Genomic DNA, 20012 nt, shown 5'->3' with positions numbered 1-20012 from the left:
AAATTTCATTATATGAAAAGTACATAATTAAAACATCTCCTATTTCTTAATCTTGATTTTTCTCTTCTTCTAGATTGCAGAAAAAACAGAACTCAAAATAGCAGAGTCTCGAGAAGGCTATAGACCTATTGCTAAGCATTCATCAGTATTATTCTTTAGCATTGCAGACCTGGCTAACATTGATCCCATGTACCAGTACTCTCTCGTCTGGTTTGTGAACCTTTATATCAACTCTATTCATGACAGGTAAACATTCTCTAGCTTCATTCATGCTCCCTAGGTTGGATTTTCACCATCCTTTCCATTTAAAATATATAATTATTTTTCTTACTGTTTATATACTACATATTCACTATAGAACATTACAAATTATGGGAAAAGTGAAGGAAGGAAGGAAGAAGGGAGGGAAGGAAGGGGAAGAGAGAAGGAAAGAAGGATGGGAGGAAGGGAGGAAGGAAGGAAAAAGCAAGCAAGCAGGCCTCATTTCTATTTTAAGTTTTGTTTCAGTTCTACTCAAGATTTAGGCATAGGGGGATTAGCTTTAGGTCTTTTTGCCCCTCTCTTTTAAATATTTTGATAAAACACACGACCTATCTTTGCTAGCAGCTCCAATATATCTTTCTCCTTGAGGTCTCTAAAAAATTTCAGCCCCACATTTCTAATAATTTGCTAGATATTTTCACTTTAACCAATTGCTGAATGTACACAGATTTTGGAGTTAGACTGGAGTAAGGGATTAAATTTCAGTTCTGCCACATAATAGCTGCATGAATACAGGCAAGTCAGCTAACTTTTCTGTAATAGCCTCAATTTTTCCTATCTATAAAATAGGGGTAATAATAATACCTACCTTTAAGAGTTGTTATGAGAATTAAAAATATAATATTTATAGAGTATTTTTTAACAATATCTGGTATTTAGTAACTTGTTAAGTAGAATAAAAATATGATTTGAGCCTAGCATATGTGTTCTACATGGGCTCTTGGTAGAACAATCTTTCCTAAGTGATTGAAATCCCTAAGCTTTCCCAGTTGGGATTTGGAATTTGAATTAACATACCCTACATGATGTAGGATGTTCAAGTCGAAGAATTGACGTAAATGTCAATAACAAGTGTCGAGGATGTGAAGTCATCAGAACCCTCATACACTGCTGGTGGGATTGTAAAATAATGCATCCACTTTGGAAACATTTTTAGAAGTTCCTCAAAATATTAAACATAGATTTGCCATATGATCCAATATTTCCAGCAAATCTAGCAATTCTTGGGTATATACTAAAGAGAATTGGATGCATGTATTCACACAGAAACTTACAGTCTTTTCGTTTTTATACGCGAAAAACTATATATTCAAAAGTTACTTGGGTTAGTTTTTCCTCCTTTAGTATGGTGATGTTTGTTATTCATGTGAAATACAGTTAGGGTAATTTGTTTATTTTTATATTTCGTTTTAGAGTTTTCCCCTTTTCCTTGTTGATTTTAATTATATTATATTTTTGAGTACGTAAGCCATCAATATGACTCCAAAAGTAAATCCCATACAGAAGGTCTGCTCAGAGAAGTGTCACTACCCCCTCCCCTTCCATCCCATTCCCATGGATCCAAGTATTACTTTTTAAAAATTAAACTTCTAATTTTGAGATAATTGTAGATTCACATGCAATTATAAGAAAAAATGCAGCGATCCCATGTACTCTTTATGCAGTTTCCTCAATGGTGACATCTTGAGAACCTGTAGTACAATATCACAACCAGAATATTGATGTTGACACAGTCAAGATACAGAGTACTTTCATCACCACAAGGATACCCATGTTGCCCTTTTATAGCCATACTCACCTTCCTCCCATTCTCACCCTGACCTTAACCCTTGGCAACCACTAATCTGTTCTCCATTTCTATACTTTTGTCACTTCAAGAATGTTATATAAATGGAATCATACACTATGTAACTTTTGGGAATTGGCTTTTTTTCACCCAGTATAATTCTCTGGGGATTCATTTAGGTTGTTTACTCCTTTTTATTGCTGAGAGGTATTTAATGATATTGATGTACTACAGTTTGTTTGATCATTCACTTGTTACAGGACATCTGGGTTATTTCCAGGTTTTGGCTTTTACAAATAAAATTGCTATAAAATGCATGGACAGGTTTTTGTGTGAACATAAGTTTTCATTTCTCCAAGATAAATGCCCAAGAGTGCAGTTGCTGGGTCATGTCGTAGTTGCTTGTTTATTTTTTTTTAAGTAACTGCTAAACTTTCCTAGAATGGGTGTATCGTCTTAGATTCCCATAAGTATTACTGAAAAAATTGAACTAAAAAAATGAAAGCAACGTATTCTTATTGCAAAAGTTTTAAGCATGTAAGAGTATAAAGAAGAAAATAAATATTAGTCATAACCCATCCAGAAGTAATCACTTTTGTCCATATGTTTTCTTTTCATTTTTTTTTTAACATATGGATCTTGATCTAGATTTTATGCTTCTTTGAGGCAGGTAAATGTTTCATAATTTTGTATCTCTTACAGTTCCCTCCCCAGCTTAGATTCTCACCCTAATAGATATTCAGTAGGTGCTTTTTAATTAACTGATTGTTTTCAGTCATTTGCGAGTACAATAAGAAATTTAGAATTTTGAAAATAAAGAGATGGTGTAAACCATATTTCATTTTCTCATAGAATTATACCCCATTTTTAACATATAGCTTCATACGAAGTTGCACACGCAAAAAACTGCACAGGGAGGTCCCATGTACCCTTTACCCAGTTTCTCCAGTTCTTACATCTTTTTTATTTCAATTGAAGTGTAGTTGATATACAATATTATGTTAGTCTCAGGTGTACAACATAGTGAGTCAACATTTAAATACATTAAGAAATGATCACGACAATAAGTCTAGTAACCATCTGTCACCATACAAAAGTATTACAATATTATTGACTATATTCCTTATGCTATGTTGCATCCCATGTCTGATTTATTTTCTGACTGGAAATTTGTACCTCTTAATCCCCTTCACCTATATGGCCCCCACCCCGTCCCCTCTGGCAACCACCAGTTTGCTCTCTGTATCTATAAATCTGTTTCTGTGTTGTTTTGTTTGTTCATTTGTTTTGTTTTTTAGATTCTACATATAAGTGAGATCATACGATATTTTTCTCTGACTTATTTCACTTAGCATATACACTCTAGTTCCTTCCATGTTGTTGCAAATGGCAAATTTTCTTTTTTAATGGCTAAGTATATATTGTGTATATATACCACATCTTCTTTATTCAGTCATCTATTGATGGACACTTAAATTCCAATCAAAAAATGGGCAGAAGACCTAAATAGACATTTCTCCAAAGAAGACACACAGATGGCCAAAAGGCACATGAAAAGATGCTCAGCATCGCTAATTATTAGAGAAATGCAGATCGAAACTACAATGAGGTATCATCTCACACCAGTTAGAATGGCCATCATCAAAAAGTCTACAAATAATAAATGCTAGAGAGGGTGTGGAGAAAAAGGAACCCTCTTACACTGTTGGTGGGAATGTAAACTGGTACAGCCACTATGGAGAACAGTATGGAGGTTCCTTAAAAAACTTAAAATAGAACTACCGTATGATCCTGCAATCCCACTCCTGGGCATATATCCAGAGAAAACCATAATTTGAAAAGATAATCAGCTCAGTGCTTTGTGACCACCTAGAGAGGTGGGATAGGGAGGGTGGGAGGGAGACACAAGAGGGAGGAGATATGGGGATATATGTATATGTGTAGCTGATTCACTTTGTTATAAAGCAGAAACTAACACACCATTGTAAAGCAATTATACTCCAATAAAGATGTTAAAAAAATCAATCAATATGATATACTACATTAATAAAAAGAGAGGAAAAAAAAAGTTGTGGTATATATGTACAGTGGAATATTACTCAGCCATAAAAAAGAATGAAGTAATGCCATTTGCAGCAACATGGATGGACCTAGAGATTCTCATACTAAGTGAAGTATTCCAGACTGAGAAAGACAAATATGACATCGCTTGTATGTGGAATCTAAAAGAAAAAGAAAAAGACACGAATGAACTTATTTCCAAAACAGAAAGAGACAGACACAGAAAACAAATTTATGGTTACCAAAGGGGAAAACAGGAGTCGGGGGAGGGATACATTAGGAGACTGGGATTAACATATACACACTACTATGTATAAAATAGATAACCAACAAGGACATACTCTACAACACAGGGAACTACACTCAATATTATGTAATAACCTATAAGGGAAAAGAATCTGAAAAAGAATATATAGATTTATATGTATATATATAAATGTATAACTGAATCACTGTGCTGTACACCTGAAATGTACACAATATTGTAAATCAACTATACTTCAATTAAAAAAATAATAATGCTGCAGTAAACATAGGGTGTATATATCTTTTTGAATTAGTGTTTTTGCAGTTTTGTGGGGGGTAAAACCCAGAAGTGGCATTGCTGGATTGTATGGTAGTTCTATTTTTATTTTTTTGAGAAACCCCCATACTGTTTTTCATAGTGGGACTATGTACCAATTTACATTCCCACCAATAGTGCATGAGGGTTCCCTTCCAACGATAATATCTTATATAACAATAGTACAATATCACAACCAGGAAGTTCACACTGGTACAATCCAGAGAGCTTACTCAGATGTCACCATTTTTATTGGGCTGGCCAAAAAGTTCGTTCGGATTTTTCCTGAATGAACTTTTTGGTGAACCCAATATATGCACACGTGTGTGTGTGTGTGTAGTTTCATATTTTTAACAGTGGTTATTGTGATAAAATAAAAACAACTTGTATGTTAATTCATATGTTACTTATTTTTTCTTAGTTTTACTTGACTCAATATATTTTCCTTTTTTTTTAACCTTTCAGTAACAAATCCAAAATTTTGGAAAAACGCCTACGATATTTAAATGACCACTTCACATACAACTTATATTGTAATATATGCCGATCACTGTTTGAGAAGGACAAGCTATTGTTTTCTTTTTTATTATGTGCCAATCTTCTTTTGTAAGTTACTTGCTTTTTCTTTATTTTAAAAACTTGCCTGGAAAACCTAATCAATGGCTTCTCACAGAAGGATATCATGTTTTAGCTCTGCATAATTCATGATTTTACTTGTACATTTCTCTATAGTAGTATTGGTGTTTTGATGTTTGATTTTTAAAATTTGGATCATACAGAAAAGCTCACAAAATGTTCAGGTACAGTTTGGTAAATTCGTACAAAGCAAAAATCTGCATAACTACCACTCAGATCAAGAAATAAGAGTTTTCAGGGAATTCCCTGGCAGTCCAGCACTTAGGACTTGGCGCTTTCACCGCCAGCCTAGTCAGGGAACTAAGATCCTGCAAGCCGTGTGGTGTGGCCAAAAAAAAAAAAAGAAAGAAATAGAGTTTTTAGATTGGCTTCTTTCACTTAATAATATGCATTTAAGATTCTTCTATGTCTTTTCATGGCTTGATTGTTCATTTCTTTTTAGCACTGAGTAATATTTCATTGTCTGGATGTACTGTAGTTTATCTATTCACCTACTGGAGGACATCTTGGTTGCTTGCAAGTTTTGAAAAGTATGAATAAAACTGCAGGTTTTTGTGTGCACATAAGTTTTTAACTTATTTGGTTAAATACTAAGAAGTGTGATTGCTGGATCATGGGTAAGAGTATGTTTAGTTTTATAAGAAACTGTCTTCCAAGAGATTCCATGCAGCACCTCAGCATTTTTAGGAATCTTGCCTTGTGGTCCTTGGCGTCCTGAATGTTGAAACTGACCCACACTCTGGAAAAAGCAAAAACTCAGGGGCCAGAACATGTTGGGCAGGGGAAGGTGCTGAAGGAGCACCTTTATTTTCTCACTCATGGGACCACTAAAATATTAAAAGATTTTCCTTCTTGACTAATATTTTCTCTGTGAAAATTACTTTGAAAATGGGTCCTAAGTGAAAGTCTAAACCCATTCTGCATCACAGATCCCAGAAGAGGCTCAACAAGCATATAGTTTACATTCCTTAATCCATTGCATTCTACCAGCAATGAATGAGAGTTCCTGTTGCTTCACAACCTTGCCAGCATTTGGTCTTGTCAGTGTTCTGGATTTCACCATTCTAATAGATGCGTAGTGTAATCTTGTTTTAATTTGCAATTCACTAATGATATATAATATTGAAAATATTTTCATTTGCTTATTTGGTATCTTTATATCTTTTTTGGTGAGGCATCTGTTAGGTCTTTTGTCCACTTATTAATCAGTTTGGTTGTTCATCTTTTGTTGTTGAGTTGGATGACAGTCCATTATCAGATGCATCTTTGGGAAATATTTTCTCCTAGTGTGTAGCTTGCCTTCTTATTCTCTGTCTTTTGCAGAGCAAATGTTTTAAATTTTAATGAAGTCCACCTTATCAATTCTTTTTTTCATGGATCGTGCCTTTGGTGTTGTTTCTAAAAAGTTATTGCCATACCTAAAGCCTCCTAGATTTTTTCCTATGTTATCTTCTAGGAATTTTATAGTTTCGCATTTTACATTTAGGTCTGTGATCCATTTCGAGTAGATTTTTGTGAAGTGTGTGTGTGTGTGTTTATATAAATTTGTTTATGTTTTTCTTATTTTCCTTTCTTACACAAAGGGAATACACTGTAAATGTTCTTTTGCACCTTTTTCTATTAATATAAATGGAAGTCACTCAATAGAGATATCCTGTTTTTTTCAGCTTTATTAGGTATAATTGCCACATTATGCAATTCCCCCATTGCAAGAATACAGTTAGATGATTTTTAGTACATTTATATAATTGTGCAACCATCACCAAAATCCAGTTTTAGAACACTTCCATCATCCCCAGAAGCTTCCTTTTGCCAGTTTAGTCAATTCCTGCTCTTACTTCCAGCCCCAGGTAATACTGATCTGCTTTCTGTCTCTATAGTTATTCCTATTCCAGAAATTTTATGAATGAGACATTAGATGGCCCAGAATATGATCCATCTTTGTAAATGTTCTATGTGCTCTTGGAAAGAATGTGTATTTTGCTGTTCTTGGGTGGAATGTTCTAAAATGTCAAGGAGGTCAAGATGGTCCATGTATCTCCTGTATCTTTATTGAGTTTCTATCTACTTGTTCAGTTATATAGAGAGAGTTGGAATCTTTAACTATAGAGACTTCTCTTTGCAGTTCTATCAATATTACTTTGTGTTTTGATGCTCTGTTATTAGATGTGTAAATGTTTAGGACTGTTATGTCCTCTTAATAAATTGACTTGACTTTTTAAAATCCCTGGTAATATTTATTGCTCTGAAATCTACTTTGTATGATATTATTGTAGCCCCTCCAGCTTTCTTTTGAATAGTGTTAGCATGGTATATATTTTTCCATACTTTTACTTTTAACCTATTTGTTTTATATTTAAACGGTGTCTATAGACAGCATGTAATTAGGTCTTACTTGTTTTATCCAATCTGATAATCACTACCTTTAATGAAATTGTTTAGACTATTTACATTTAATGAGATAATAGATAGAGTTATGTTTAAATCTACCATCTTATGATTTATTTTCTGTTTTGCCCATCTGTTCTTTGTTGCATGTTTCCTAATTTTCTAGTTTTCTTTTTTCTTTTTTTTTTTTGGGAACTTAGTGTCTGTTTTATTTATTTTTTTAACCTGTGGGTTTTATTTTTATTTATTTATTTATTTACATAACAGGTTCTCATTAGTTATCTGTTTTATGCATATTAATGTATACATGTCAATCCCAATCTCCCAATTCATCCCACCCCCCTCCCCCCCTTGGTGTCCATACATTTGTTCTCTACACCTGTGTGTCTATTTCTGCCTTGCAAACTGGTTCATCTGTACCATTTTTCTAGATTCTACATATATATGTTAATATACGATATTTCTTTTTCTCTTTCTGACTTACTTCACTCTGTATGACAGTCTCTAAGTTCATCCACGTCTCTATAAATCTATTTTTCTTTAAATTGAGTATTTTTATGATTCCATTTTATCTCCTTTGTTGGTTTATTAGCTATAATTTTATGTTTTATTATTTTAGTGATTTGTTTAGGGTTATAGTATACCTTTGAACTTATTATAGTCTATCTTCAGGTAAAATTATACTACTTCATATATATATAAGAACTGAAAACAATATACTTTTATCTTTCCCCTCATAGCTTTTGTTTTATTGTCATACATTTTACTTGTATATATGTTATAAAGCCCACAGCACGTTGTTATTTTGCTATAAATAGTCAATTACTTTTAAAAGAGACATAAGTAACAGAAAAATGGCTTTTATGTTTATCTACTAGTTACCATTTCTGATGCTCTTTATTCTTTTTTGTTGATTCAAATTTCCATCTACATGAAATTTCCTTGAACATTTCTTATAGTGTAGGTCTACTGGTAATGCATACTTTCAATTTCTGTAAATCTGAGAAAAAGTCAGTGAATTTTTCTTTCAGATTTTAATTTTTTATCTCTAGAAGTTTCATTTGGTTATTTTTTATTTTGCCCACTTCTCTCTTCATTATGTTCATGTTTCGCTTTCACTCCTTCAGCATGTTTATAATAGCTCTTTTAACATTCTTATCTGCTTGTTATATCATCTCTATCACTTCTACATCGTATCTATGCACTGACTTTTCTCCTGGTTATGGATGTTGTGAATTTTACATTGGTAAGTGCTGGGTCTTTTTTTTTTTATTCTTTTAAAGAGCACTAGACTTTACTTTTGCAGGTACTTAAATTATACTGAATTCGTTTGATCTCTTCAAGTCTTATTTTTAAGATTTCTTATGACAGTTTTAGAGTAGACATTATTCTACAGCTAGGTTAGCTTCACTACTAAAGTATCTCCAGTGTCACCACTGAATTCCTCTGGTGTTCAATAAAGATTCAACTCTAGTTGGCAATAACTCATATATTCAGTCCTGTGTGAGCTCTGGTAGCTACTTAGTTTGCAGCTCCCCAGGTATTCTTCGTCTGACCCCCTGGGGTTTTACCCTACTCATACATAACTCAGCATTTAGCAATAGAATCAAGAGGATTTGTATGCAGATTTCTGGAGCTCCTCGTCCATGTATCTCCCTCCCTTCTGGTACTCTGCCCACAAATTCCAGCCACCTTAGCCTTCCCTAACTCTGATCTCTGTCTCTTCAACTCAGCAGTACTCCTAGATTCTGATTTGATTACCCTCATGCTTTGTAGTCTGAAAAGTGCCTCCAGGTGGTTAGCTGAGGCAATCATGGGGATCACCTTGTCTCCCTTTTTTTCATGGACCACAATCCTGCACTAGCTATTATAATTTCTAAAAACAATTGTTTCTTTTATTTTTTTTCCAGTTTCTAGTTGTTTATAGCAGTAGGGTAGGTCAATTCTGATTGTTTTATCCAGGCTATATAAGCAGAAATTGACTTCATTCAATTTTAAAACAACAATTTACAACAGTCCTTATTTTGGGAACACAGGGCAAAGAAAGAGATTGAATACCAGGAACTGATGTTTCTTTTAACTGGAGGTGTAAGTCTTAAGAGTTCTGAGAAAAATCCTGATCCAACTTGGCTACAGGATAAAAGCTGGGAGGAAATCTGTCGTGCAAGTGAATTTCCTGCATTCAAAGGGCTCAGGTAATTGTTTAAACACAATGACTTAGCACTGAATAGTGATGGGTAAATTTGTAATCTAGTGATTTTTTTATTTAATGTAGTGATTTTTAAAAAATAGTTCTATAGCTGTCTTGATTCATCTCCTCATTCAACAATCTCTTTTTAAAATTTTTTCCCAATGAAAGGATAATCATTAAGCTTTTCTTTCCATTAGGAATCATTTTTGTGACAATATAGCTGAATGGCGGGAGATCTACAATAGTAAAGAGCCACACAATGCTAAATTTCCAGCACCAATGGATACGAGGCTAAATGAACTACAGAAAATCATAATTCTTCGGTGCTTAAGACCTGATAAGGTAAAGGACAAATGTGTTCTATTTGGAACCCAGATAATTTGCCATTTTTGTGAAGTACTAGGTTTAAACTTATTGTTATTTGGTACTTTAACTTTTATTTCAGATGCTCACATGGGTTCATTGAGTTCCTTGGATCTGTAGGTTTATAGTTTTCCTCAACTTGAGAAAAACTTTGGCCATTATTTCTTCAAATATTTTTTTCCCATGATTCCAATTAAATATACATTAGACTGCTTGATATTATACCATAGGTGACTGATACTCTGTTAATTATTTTAAAATCCTTTGTATCACTGTACTTCAGTTTGGACAGTTTCTATTGCTATCTTTAAATTTGGTGATTTCTTCTTTTGTAGTGTCTAATCTGCTATTAATTCCATCCAATAAATTTTTGTTTCAGCAACTGTATATTTCATTTACAGAACATTCATTTTGTTCTTTTTTATATATTCTATTTCTCTTTTCATTCTGTTTATATTTTTCTTTAAATACTTGAAAACAGTTATAATAACTGTTTTTAAATCCTTGACTGCTAATTCCATCATTTCTGGATCTGTTTCTATTGACTGATTTTACTCTTGGTTATAGATTATATTTTCCCACATCCTGGCATGCCCAGTAATGTTTGGATGCTGGACATTGTTTATGATTTTGATTTTGTCATCTTCCTTTAAAGGCTGTTGACTTTTGTTCTGCTAGTTCAGGGTTAGCAAACAACACCTCTGGGCCAAATCTAGCCAGTGACCTATTTTTGTCCAGCCCATGAACTGTAAATGATTTTTGCATTTTAAAGGGTTGTTTTAAAGAAAAATAATAGGGCTTCTCTGGTGGCACAGTGGTTAAGAGTCTGCCTGCCAATGCAGGGGACACAGGTTCGAGCCTTGGTCTGGGAAAATCCCACATGCCGCGGAGCAACTAAGTCCGTGTGCCACAACTACTGAGCCTGCACTCTGGAGCCCACAAGCCACAACTACTGAGCCCGCATGCCACAACTCCTGAAGCCTGCACGCCTAGAGCCTGTGCTCCGCAACAAGAGAAGCCACCGCAATGAGAAGCCTGCGTGCCGCAACGAAGAGAAGCCCCCGCTTGCCGCCACTAGAGAAAGGCCACGTGCAGCAACGAAGATCCAACGCAGCCAAAAATAAATTAAATAAAATAAGTAAATTAAAAAAAAAAAGAAAAAGAATAAGCAGCAGAAATTGTATGTGGCCTACAACACCTAAAATATTTACTATCTAGCTCTCTATAGAAAAGGTTTACCTACCCCTTTGACTATACAGTTAAATTCAAATTGCTCCTTTCAAAGATTGTTTTAAGATTTGTTAGTGCAGGTATAGAATAGCCTTTACTCCATGGATAGTTTAGTTCCATGGCTAAAGTGTGGCCCTTCTAGGGCCTTTACTGAATGCCCCAAGTGATCACCAAGGACTCTCCATTGTGGCTACTGGGAACTTGAATGATTCCCAGCCTTTCATGAACTCTGGTAGCTCCTCATATCCCAAGTTCACAGCTCCCCAGTCACTCTTTGCTTGGCCTATGTATACATACCATGGTGTTCAGCAAAGATACAAGGACAATATTATGCAGATTTCTGAGCTCTTTCTCTGGATACTTCCCTTCAAATTTGAACTCTGATACTTCCAGCAGCCTGAGCCTCCTTGAACTCTGATTCCTGTCTTCCCAACTCAGCAACACTGTGTTGTACTACTTTCAGTTGCTCTCCTTGTTACACAGTCTGGAATGTATCTCCCAGAGGAAAGTCAAGGGAATGATAGGTCTCACCTTGTTTGTTTCTTTTTTTATCAGGGATCACTATCCTGTACCACCTATTGTCTGAACAGCCTTATGTCTGAAAATGGCTGTTTCATTAACATTGCCCATTTTTTAGTTCTTTATGGCAAGAAGGTAAATCTGGTCCCTTTCCTCCATATTGACTAGAAGCAGAAGATAGTAGAAAATCTTGAATGTGTCATAATTTTATTAGTTCAAACATGCACAAAAATCTTTCTTTAGGTGAAATAAATAGGCTGATACCAATTTTCATACACTCGAGAAAAGTGTTATAGTGTTACGAAAGGAAAAATTTTAAACAAAAAACTAAAAGCTAACTTATAAATACTACCAAATGTAAAATAGATAGCTAGTGGGAAGCAGCCACATAGCACAGGGAGATCAACTCGGTGCTTTGTGACCACCTAGAGGTGTGGGATAGGGAGGGTGGGAGGGAGACGCAAGAGGGAGGAGATATGGGGATATATGTATATGTATAGCTGATTCACTTTGTTATAAAGCAGAAACTAACACACCATCGTAAAGCAATTATACTCCAATAAAGATGTTAAAAAAAACCCCAAAAAACTAAAAGCTATGCTTATATATGTAGTTTAAAACTTTGAGTAAGTCACTTCACCTTTCTGAGTTCCAGTTACAACCACATATAAAATGAAGGTATTGAAAGTGATTGCAATGGTCCTGTCTTTTCTTTTTCCTTTTTTTTTTTTTTACATTTTATGTTTTTAGTAAAGTTTCACAAGGAGCATCATCTAATGCTTCATTCAGTCTCTGAGTATGTTCAAACAGAGGCCTATATAATTACGTGACTTCTGAGTATTTCTCCTTACTCTAACTCCCAAAGACCTTTGTACATTGTTAAAATGTACCTCATTCTTTCCTACCTGATAGTTGTATGTATATATATATATGTTCCTTTCACTAGAAAATAAGTCCCTTGAAGTCCAAAACAGTGCTTTATTCATTATTTTATCACAAATAGCTTCCCTTGTTCATGGTAAACTTAGGAATGAGTAGCTCTGCATCTGGGAAACCCCTGTGTATTTGCATTCCACAGAATGGCTCTCTGATGACCAATGGAGATGTTGTTTCAGTACCACGTGTAGGGTTACTGGTTTGTCTGCCATGCTTGGGATCCTGTGCTTAAACACCACACTGACCACACTGGAATACACAATAATTGCCTGTTTATTTGTTAGGGTCTCCCACTGGACTCTGAGCTTCTTGAGGTCAGGACCCGTGTCTTATTTTGTTCAATATCTCCAGGATTTAAAGCAGTACCTGGCAGATGGTTGGACATCTCAATAAATATCTGTGAGTTGAGTTGAATTTAATTGCATTAAACCAAATTCAGTTAAAGTCTGTGTTAGTCAGGATTCTCCAGAGAAACAGAATCAGTAGGATTCCGTTGATTTTAAGGAATTGGCTCACATGATTGTGAGCAGCTGGCAAGTCCAAAATCTGCAGGCTGCAGACCCAGGGAAGAGCTGATGTTGCAGCTTGAGTCCAAAGGTGGTCTACTGACAGAATTCCCTCTTCCTCAGTAGAAATCGGTCTTTTTTCTCTTAAGGCCTTCAACTGATTGAATGAGGCCGAATTACATTATGGAGAGTAATCTACTTTACTCAAAGTCTACTGATTTAAATGTTAATCTTATTTTAAAAATACCTTAACAGGTATTTAGATACTGTGCCCTAGCCAAGCTGGCACATAAAATTAATCATCACAAAGCCCATATCCAGGTCTGTTTAAGTCTCCATAATTTCTTCTCTAGAGTATCTTACATGAAGGATTAAAATATATATTTTAATATTATAGAAAAGTCTAATAACTTCTTCTCATGTTAAATTACTGGAACAAGATACTTTTTCTATAGAAAACTATCATACTCGATTGCAGTTACATCATGTCAGGGAGCATTGCCCCTGGCCAGTGCGTAGGGTAATGTGGAGCAAGGTCTCTGTGTCCTCAGCATCTCCCTTTCCTTAAAAATGTATACTGAAGATCTACTGTGCTAGGTAGAAACTATACATGGTGTTAATGGTAAAAGGATGAAAAAGATTTCATCATTGCTCATGTGTAGTTATTAAAGAAAGAAATAAAAAGCTGCTATGTCATTGTGATCTCTTTTTTTAAAAAAACCTTCAGGAGCCTGTCAATACCTGTAGAATAATGACAAAAGTACAGCTTTGCAGTCTTATTACCTTGGCTAATCAGACCTCTTTTCAGCTTGAAACTTCTATTTAAAACTACAGAATTGCTCACAACTACACAAAATTACCCATATAGAAGCTCCTTGAAACTTCTACTATTCTTCTCCTTGAAACTTCTACTATTTAAAACTACAGAATTGCTCACAACTACAGTAAATTACCCATATAGAAGCCTCTATCCTTCCTCCCCATGTATTCCACAAACCTTCCAGGACCAAAGAAGCCTGTGATGATCACTCCTCTCTCCATCAAATTCCTACAGTTTCCCTTTAGAAAGTTGTTTGGCATTTAGAAGATAATGTCTGATACCTCTTTGTACTGATTTTTCTGCTGCTAATATTGATGAACAGCATTCTTTTATTTTTAATTAATTTTAATATAATTTATAAGTAAGTCACATCTTCCTGTGGTTCAAAACTGATGCACTGTTTTGAATCACATGAGTATATGAATACAATGAAAAGTGTGCCTCCAGTCTCCATCTCTCAGTCATTCATCATCCTTCCTCTCAAGCAGTTAATGTTATCTGCTTCTTGTTGTCCTTTTATACACATATAAATGTACATAGATATAAATTCTTTTACCATTTATTTTCAACACAAACGGTAGCATCCACTGTTTTGCATATTGCTTTTTTCTCTACTAGTTCATAAATAGTGTTCTCTTTCTTTTTTTTTAACAATTGCATGGTATTCCATTGTATGAGTGTACAATAATTTCTTTAGCCAGTTCCTATTGATGGATCTTTATAATATTTATATATTATCTATTATAAAAACGCTGCAATGAATAACCTTATTCAAAAGTCATTTCTCACATGTGCAACTATATATCAGAATAAATTCCTAGGAACAAAATTGCTGTGTCAGTGGATTTGCCCTCTGTAATTTTATGGATACTTTCAAATTGTCCTCCATGAAAGTTATACCAGATTGCTCTTCCTCAGCAGTGTATGAAAATATCTGTTTACCTGTACTTTTGCCCACACAGTATGTTGCCAAACTTTTTAAAAATTTATTTATTTATTTATTTATTTATTTTTGGCTGTGTTGGGTTTTCATTGCTGCGTGCAGACTTTCTCTAGTGGCGGCGAGCGGGGGCTACTCTTCATTGCGGTGTGCGGGCTTCTCATTGTGGTGGCTTCTCTTGTTGTGGAGCAGGGGCTCTAGGCATGCGGGCTTCAGTAGTTGTGGCACATGGGCTCAGTAGTTGTGGCTCATGGGCTCTAGAGCACAGGCTCAGTAGTTGTGGTGCGTGGGCTTAGTTGCTCTGCGGCATGTGGGATCTTTCCAGACCAGGGCTCGAACCCGTGTCCCTGCCATTGGCAGGCAGATTCTTAACCACTGCACCACCAGGGAAGCCCTGTTGCCAAACTTTTGGATCTTTGCCAATCTGTGCAGAAGGGTTGAGGATTCTGGGGCTGATCGAGGTGGCAGCAGCACACGTGAGTTTCATTAGATGTTACTTTGACAGGTTTGTTTGTTGGGGAGGAAGAAATCCCTCATAGCAGGTGTCTGTCCAGAGGCTGGGAGTGAGGGGAGGTCCACAACTCCAAAGAAGAGGGGAAGACAAGGGAATTCCTAATGGAGAGGGGACTTGTGTGGTGTCTGGGCAACATTATTCATCAGCATGGCGGCTGGGAGTCTCTGTGTCAGAGCTCTGAAGGGCAGCAGTGGCTTGGGGTCTTTATATCCTGGGGATTATCTTCTTATGGCTAGCAGATGTTGGGTGAAAAGTAGGCAGACTCTAAATGGTTAAAAATCTGCTAATTTGGGCTATGTTTAGAACAGTTGAATATGTAGCATTTTGAGTTTGGTGCCAGTGGACTTTTGAGCTAACAGGTTTTAGCCTACTGTGAAAAATAAACAATCCAGGGGTAAATACACACAGGCTATCTTTGTCCCATTTATATAACAATCTGATGGTGAAAAATGGTATCTAAGTATAATTATAATTTGTATTTTTCTTATTTATAAGTATTAGGGTATAGACAAAGCTGCTGTAACAAAGAGACCTTAAATACAGTAGCTGAAATAAAATAGAAGTTAATCTCTCTATCTCTGCTAACAGCCCAGAGTATTGCTTGAGGGCTGGCAGGGCACCTCTGTTCTTGAGATCATCCAGAGATTCAAGTCCCTTCTCTCATGCTAGAGAAGACTCCTAAAGTGTGGTCCTTGTCAGTGAGATTGAAGCTGGGTCATGAACACCACATCTGTTGAACAGGAAAAGAGAGTGTTGAAGGCAAACAGTTTCCTTATAAAAAATAGGATCTGGAAGCTCCATATATAATTTCTATTTGTATTTCTCTGGCCAAGACTTAGTCACATGGCCACATCTAGCTGCATGAAAGGTTGGGAAAACTTGGGGTTCTGTTACCAAAAGGAGACACAGAATGGGGACAGTTTGCAGTCTCTGCTATACTAAATGAGGTTGAGCATCTTTTCATATGTTTAAGATCCATTTCTATTTCATTTTCTATAAACTGTTTATCTTTGCCCATTTTCTTTTGGATTGTTAGTCTTGTCCCATCAATTTATAGATACCTTTTCTGTATTAGGAAAATTAGCACTTTGCCTATGATATGCTGCATGCTTTTCTTATCCATTAGACTCATAGTTTACTCTGTCGGTTTTCAGTAATAACCAAAGTTGTTATGTGAAATAAAAGTTACTCTAAAGATGGTATTTTTTCTCTCTTCAACAGATAACTCCAGCCATAACTAACTATGTAACTGACAAACTAGGGAAAAAGTTTGTAGAGCCTCCACCATTTGATTTGACAAAGAGTTATTTGGATTCAAATAGCACCATTCCCTTAATTTTTGTGTTATCTCCAGGAGCAGATCCCATGGCCAGTAAGTGCATAATGTCAACTTAATAAATTATAAATAAATCATCTTTGTTCAATATCTATTTCTTAGATGAGTGTAAATCAGTAAATTCGGTATTTATAAGGAAAGGTAACTAGAATTTTTCACAATTAAATACTTATACAGGGCTTCCCTGGTGGCGCAGTGGTTGAGAATCTGCCTGCCAATGCAGGGGACACGGGTTCGAGCCCTGGTCTGGGAAGATCCCACATGCCGCGGAGCAACTAAGCCCGTGAGCCACAATTACTGAGCCTGCGCGTCTGGAGCCTGTGCTCCGCAACAAGAGAGGCCGCGATAGTGAGAGGCCCGCGCACCGCGATGAAGAGTGGCCCCCACTTGCCGCAACTAGAGAAAGCCCTCGCACAGAAACGAAGACCCAACACAGCCATAAATAAAATAAATAAATAAATAAAAATAAATAAATAAATAAACAGGAGCTGTTGTTTAAAAAAAAAAAAATAAATACTTATACACTGAAACATAAGGCATATTTTATAATTTTAGAGTAAGCAGTGAAACCATTTTTTTTTTTGTGCCCTCTTAGGCCTACTGAAATTTGCAAATGATAAAGCTATGTCTGGAAATAAATTTCAAGCTATTTCACTGGGACAGGGACAAGGACCAATTGCAACAAAAATGATTAACGCAGCAATAGAGGAAGGAACTTGGGTTTGCCTACAGAACTGTCACCTCGCTGTCTCCTGGATGCCCATGTTGGAAAAAATATGTGAAGATTTTTCTCCCGAAGGCTGTAACTCATCCTTTAGGCTTTGGCTCACAAGTTACCCATCTCCAAAAGTATATTTATTTCCTATGGAGTTTAGTACATTTATTTGGTTATCTGTTATTGATACATTGTATATCTTAAATGCTTAACCTTAAGAGGTTTTAAAAATATTTCTGGAGTCCTCCCTTATACCTATTTTTAATCCACTAGTGTATGTATTTTTAGGACTTGAGTTGGTTATCTAGAGTAATGCTCTTTGTTTATTTTGTCTTAGTTCCCAGTAACAATTCTACAGAATGGAGTAAAAATGACTAATGAACCTCCTACGGGTCTTCGGCTAAATCTCCTCCAATCATATCTCACTCATCCAGTTTCTGATCCTCAGTTTTTCAATGGATGCGAGGGAAAGGAACTGGTAATATTCAGCCTCTGGAACTTTTTAAATGTGTTTTTATAGTGAAAAAATATGTAAACATAAATATTTTATTTAATATTAAACTTTAGACATTTCCTAAGAAGATAGAAATTGTACCTATCTTATTTTATTCCCAATTGTTTGTATTCTGCTTCCCATGTAGTAGATACTCAAATAAATATTTGTTGAATGAATGAATATTTCTTAGTTTGTACAAAAGTCCAACAGTGCATTTGATTAAGACAATTAAGACCCAAGAGTAGCAATCTATTTTAACATTATTTATTTATTCTTTCAACAAATATGTTTGTTAGGTACGATATAATGCAGTGAGAGTAAAATAGACACTGCCATCACCAAAAAAATCTGCCTTCATGGAAATTCTAGTAATAATGTTTTGACATATTAATAACACTCTTCAATGTATCCATTTGTAAAAAAGTTTTGCACATGGTATTGAGGACGTTAGGAGTTCCGATAAATAGCACTCCTTTTCTCTGCCCAAATTCTTACCAGTTAAGAAACAGGAAAAAGTACAAACATAGGGGAACCAAATTATAACCTTAATTACTGATATAGACTAGGTTGGAAGATGTAGTTTACATCTGTGAACAAGTGGGCTTAGTATTACTGAACCCAGAATTAAGTACGTTTATCTACCCAGAGGAACAGAGGAAAACTTCCTTCGCTGCAGGAAGCTCACTTCTAAGAGAGAAAAGGGAAAAGCTGAGCAAAGCATATTTGCTTGACTTTTCCCAAATTTACCCATCAGATAGGTACTCTTCCCTCCACCAGTGAGTATAAGGATGGAGAAAATCCAGGAGTGTTACATTAATTGAAGTTTCCCTGCATGGAAGGAAACATCAGTACTAAGGGAGATTTTGCACACGCCCTTTAAGAGTGGAGTCTCTGTTTTCTATAGCCTACCAGCTCTCCTGAACATAAGCCCTGCTGGCTTTCAAAACCTGACGTTCTGGGGGCTTGTCTTCTCAGTTCAGGGTCCCTACACTGGGGAGCCCAATGTGGGGCTCAGACCCTTCACTCCTTGGGGAGGACCTCTATAATTGTGATATTCCTCTCATTTGTGGGTCAGCAAATCTGGGTCCTGACTACAGTATGTCTCTGATCCTCCTACCCATCTTGTGGTTCTCTCTTTATGTCTTTAGTTGTGGAAAATCTTTTCTTCTACCTTCAGGTTGTTCTCATAGATAGTTGCTCTGTAAGTAGTTGTAATTTTGGTGTATCAAGGGAGGAGGTGAGTTCAAGGTCTTCCTATTCTGCCATCTTGGCATGTCTCTCCAGCACTATTGCATTTTAATAAAGTGTAATGTTATTGTAGTTTGTCTAGCTTGGAGGTTTTGGATAAGTCATAAGATTAATACTTTTTATAGTAAGCATTATTTCAGATGGTCTTTCTACATAAAAGTTTGTAGAGATATATGATCATAGAATCTTATAATGAAAGATTATCAGTTCCCCTCATTTTAGTAATGGAAATCTGATCAGAATTTTTTCTTGTTGCATATTTTTATCTTAAAGGCATGGGAGAAGTTGCTGTTTGGAGTTTGTTTTTTTCATGCCCTTGTGCAAGAGAGAAAGAAATTTGGTCCTCTTGGTTGGAATATTCCATATGGATTTAATGAATCAGATTTACGCATCAGTATTCGACAACTACAGGTAGAATTAGAAAGGAACTAACATTGATGGAGGATCACTGTGTACCAGGCCCTAGGCAATTCCCTTTGCTTAGAATGACTTATTCAGTTCTCCCAACACCACTAATAGTTGGCTAGATGGTATTAATAATTATAATTTTGGCTTATAAAGCATAATCTCCATCTGCATTTTTCTGCTGCAAATAATGGGAAACCTGATTCAAACTGGCTTAAACCATAATGAAACTTTTTATCTCACATGAAAAAGAGTTGCAGAGGAAGGACAGACTCTGGAGTTGGTTGATTCAACAAAAGTGTTGCCATCAAGGACCCT

The 20012-nt window shown here is 35.7% G+C and overlaps 1 protein-coding gene across 1 annotated transcript in view; it reads left to right on the top strand.

Annotated features, from left to right (window-relative positions):
• DNAH12 (dynein axonemal heavy chain 12) overlaps window positions 1-20012 on the top strand; it is a 238341-nt gene that overhangs the window by 196952 nt on the left and 21377 nt on the right. The window contains exons 59-66 of the mRNA XM_059939970.1: window positions 74-246; window positions 4917-5057; window positions 9512-9670; window positions 9864-10008; window positions 16716-16866; window positions 17426-17679; window positions 17883-18023; window positions 19563-19700. Coding sequence (XP_059795953.1) covers window positions 74-246; window positions 4917-5057; window positions 9512-9670; window positions 9864-10008; window positions 16716-16866; window positions 17426-17679; window positions 17883-18023; window positions 19563-19700 — 1302 coding nt within the window. The remainder of the gene's footprint in view (window positions 1-73; window positions 247-4916; window positions 5058-9511; window positions 9671-9863; window positions 10009-16715; window positions 16867-17425; window positions 17680-17882; window positions 18024-19562; window positions 19701-20012) is intronic.

Source organism: Balaenoptera ricei, chromosome 11, assembly GCF_028023285.1.
Source record: "Balaenoptera ricei isolate mBalRic1 chromosome 11, mBalRic1.hap2, whole genome shotgun sequence".
NCBI classification, from domain to species: Eukaryota; Metazoa; Chordata; class Mammalia; order Artiodactyla; family Balaenopteridae; genus Balaenoptera; species Balaenoptera ricei.
The sequence above is the reverse complement of the archived record's forward strand: the minus strand, read 5'-3'. Positions and strand labels throughout refer to the sequence as shown.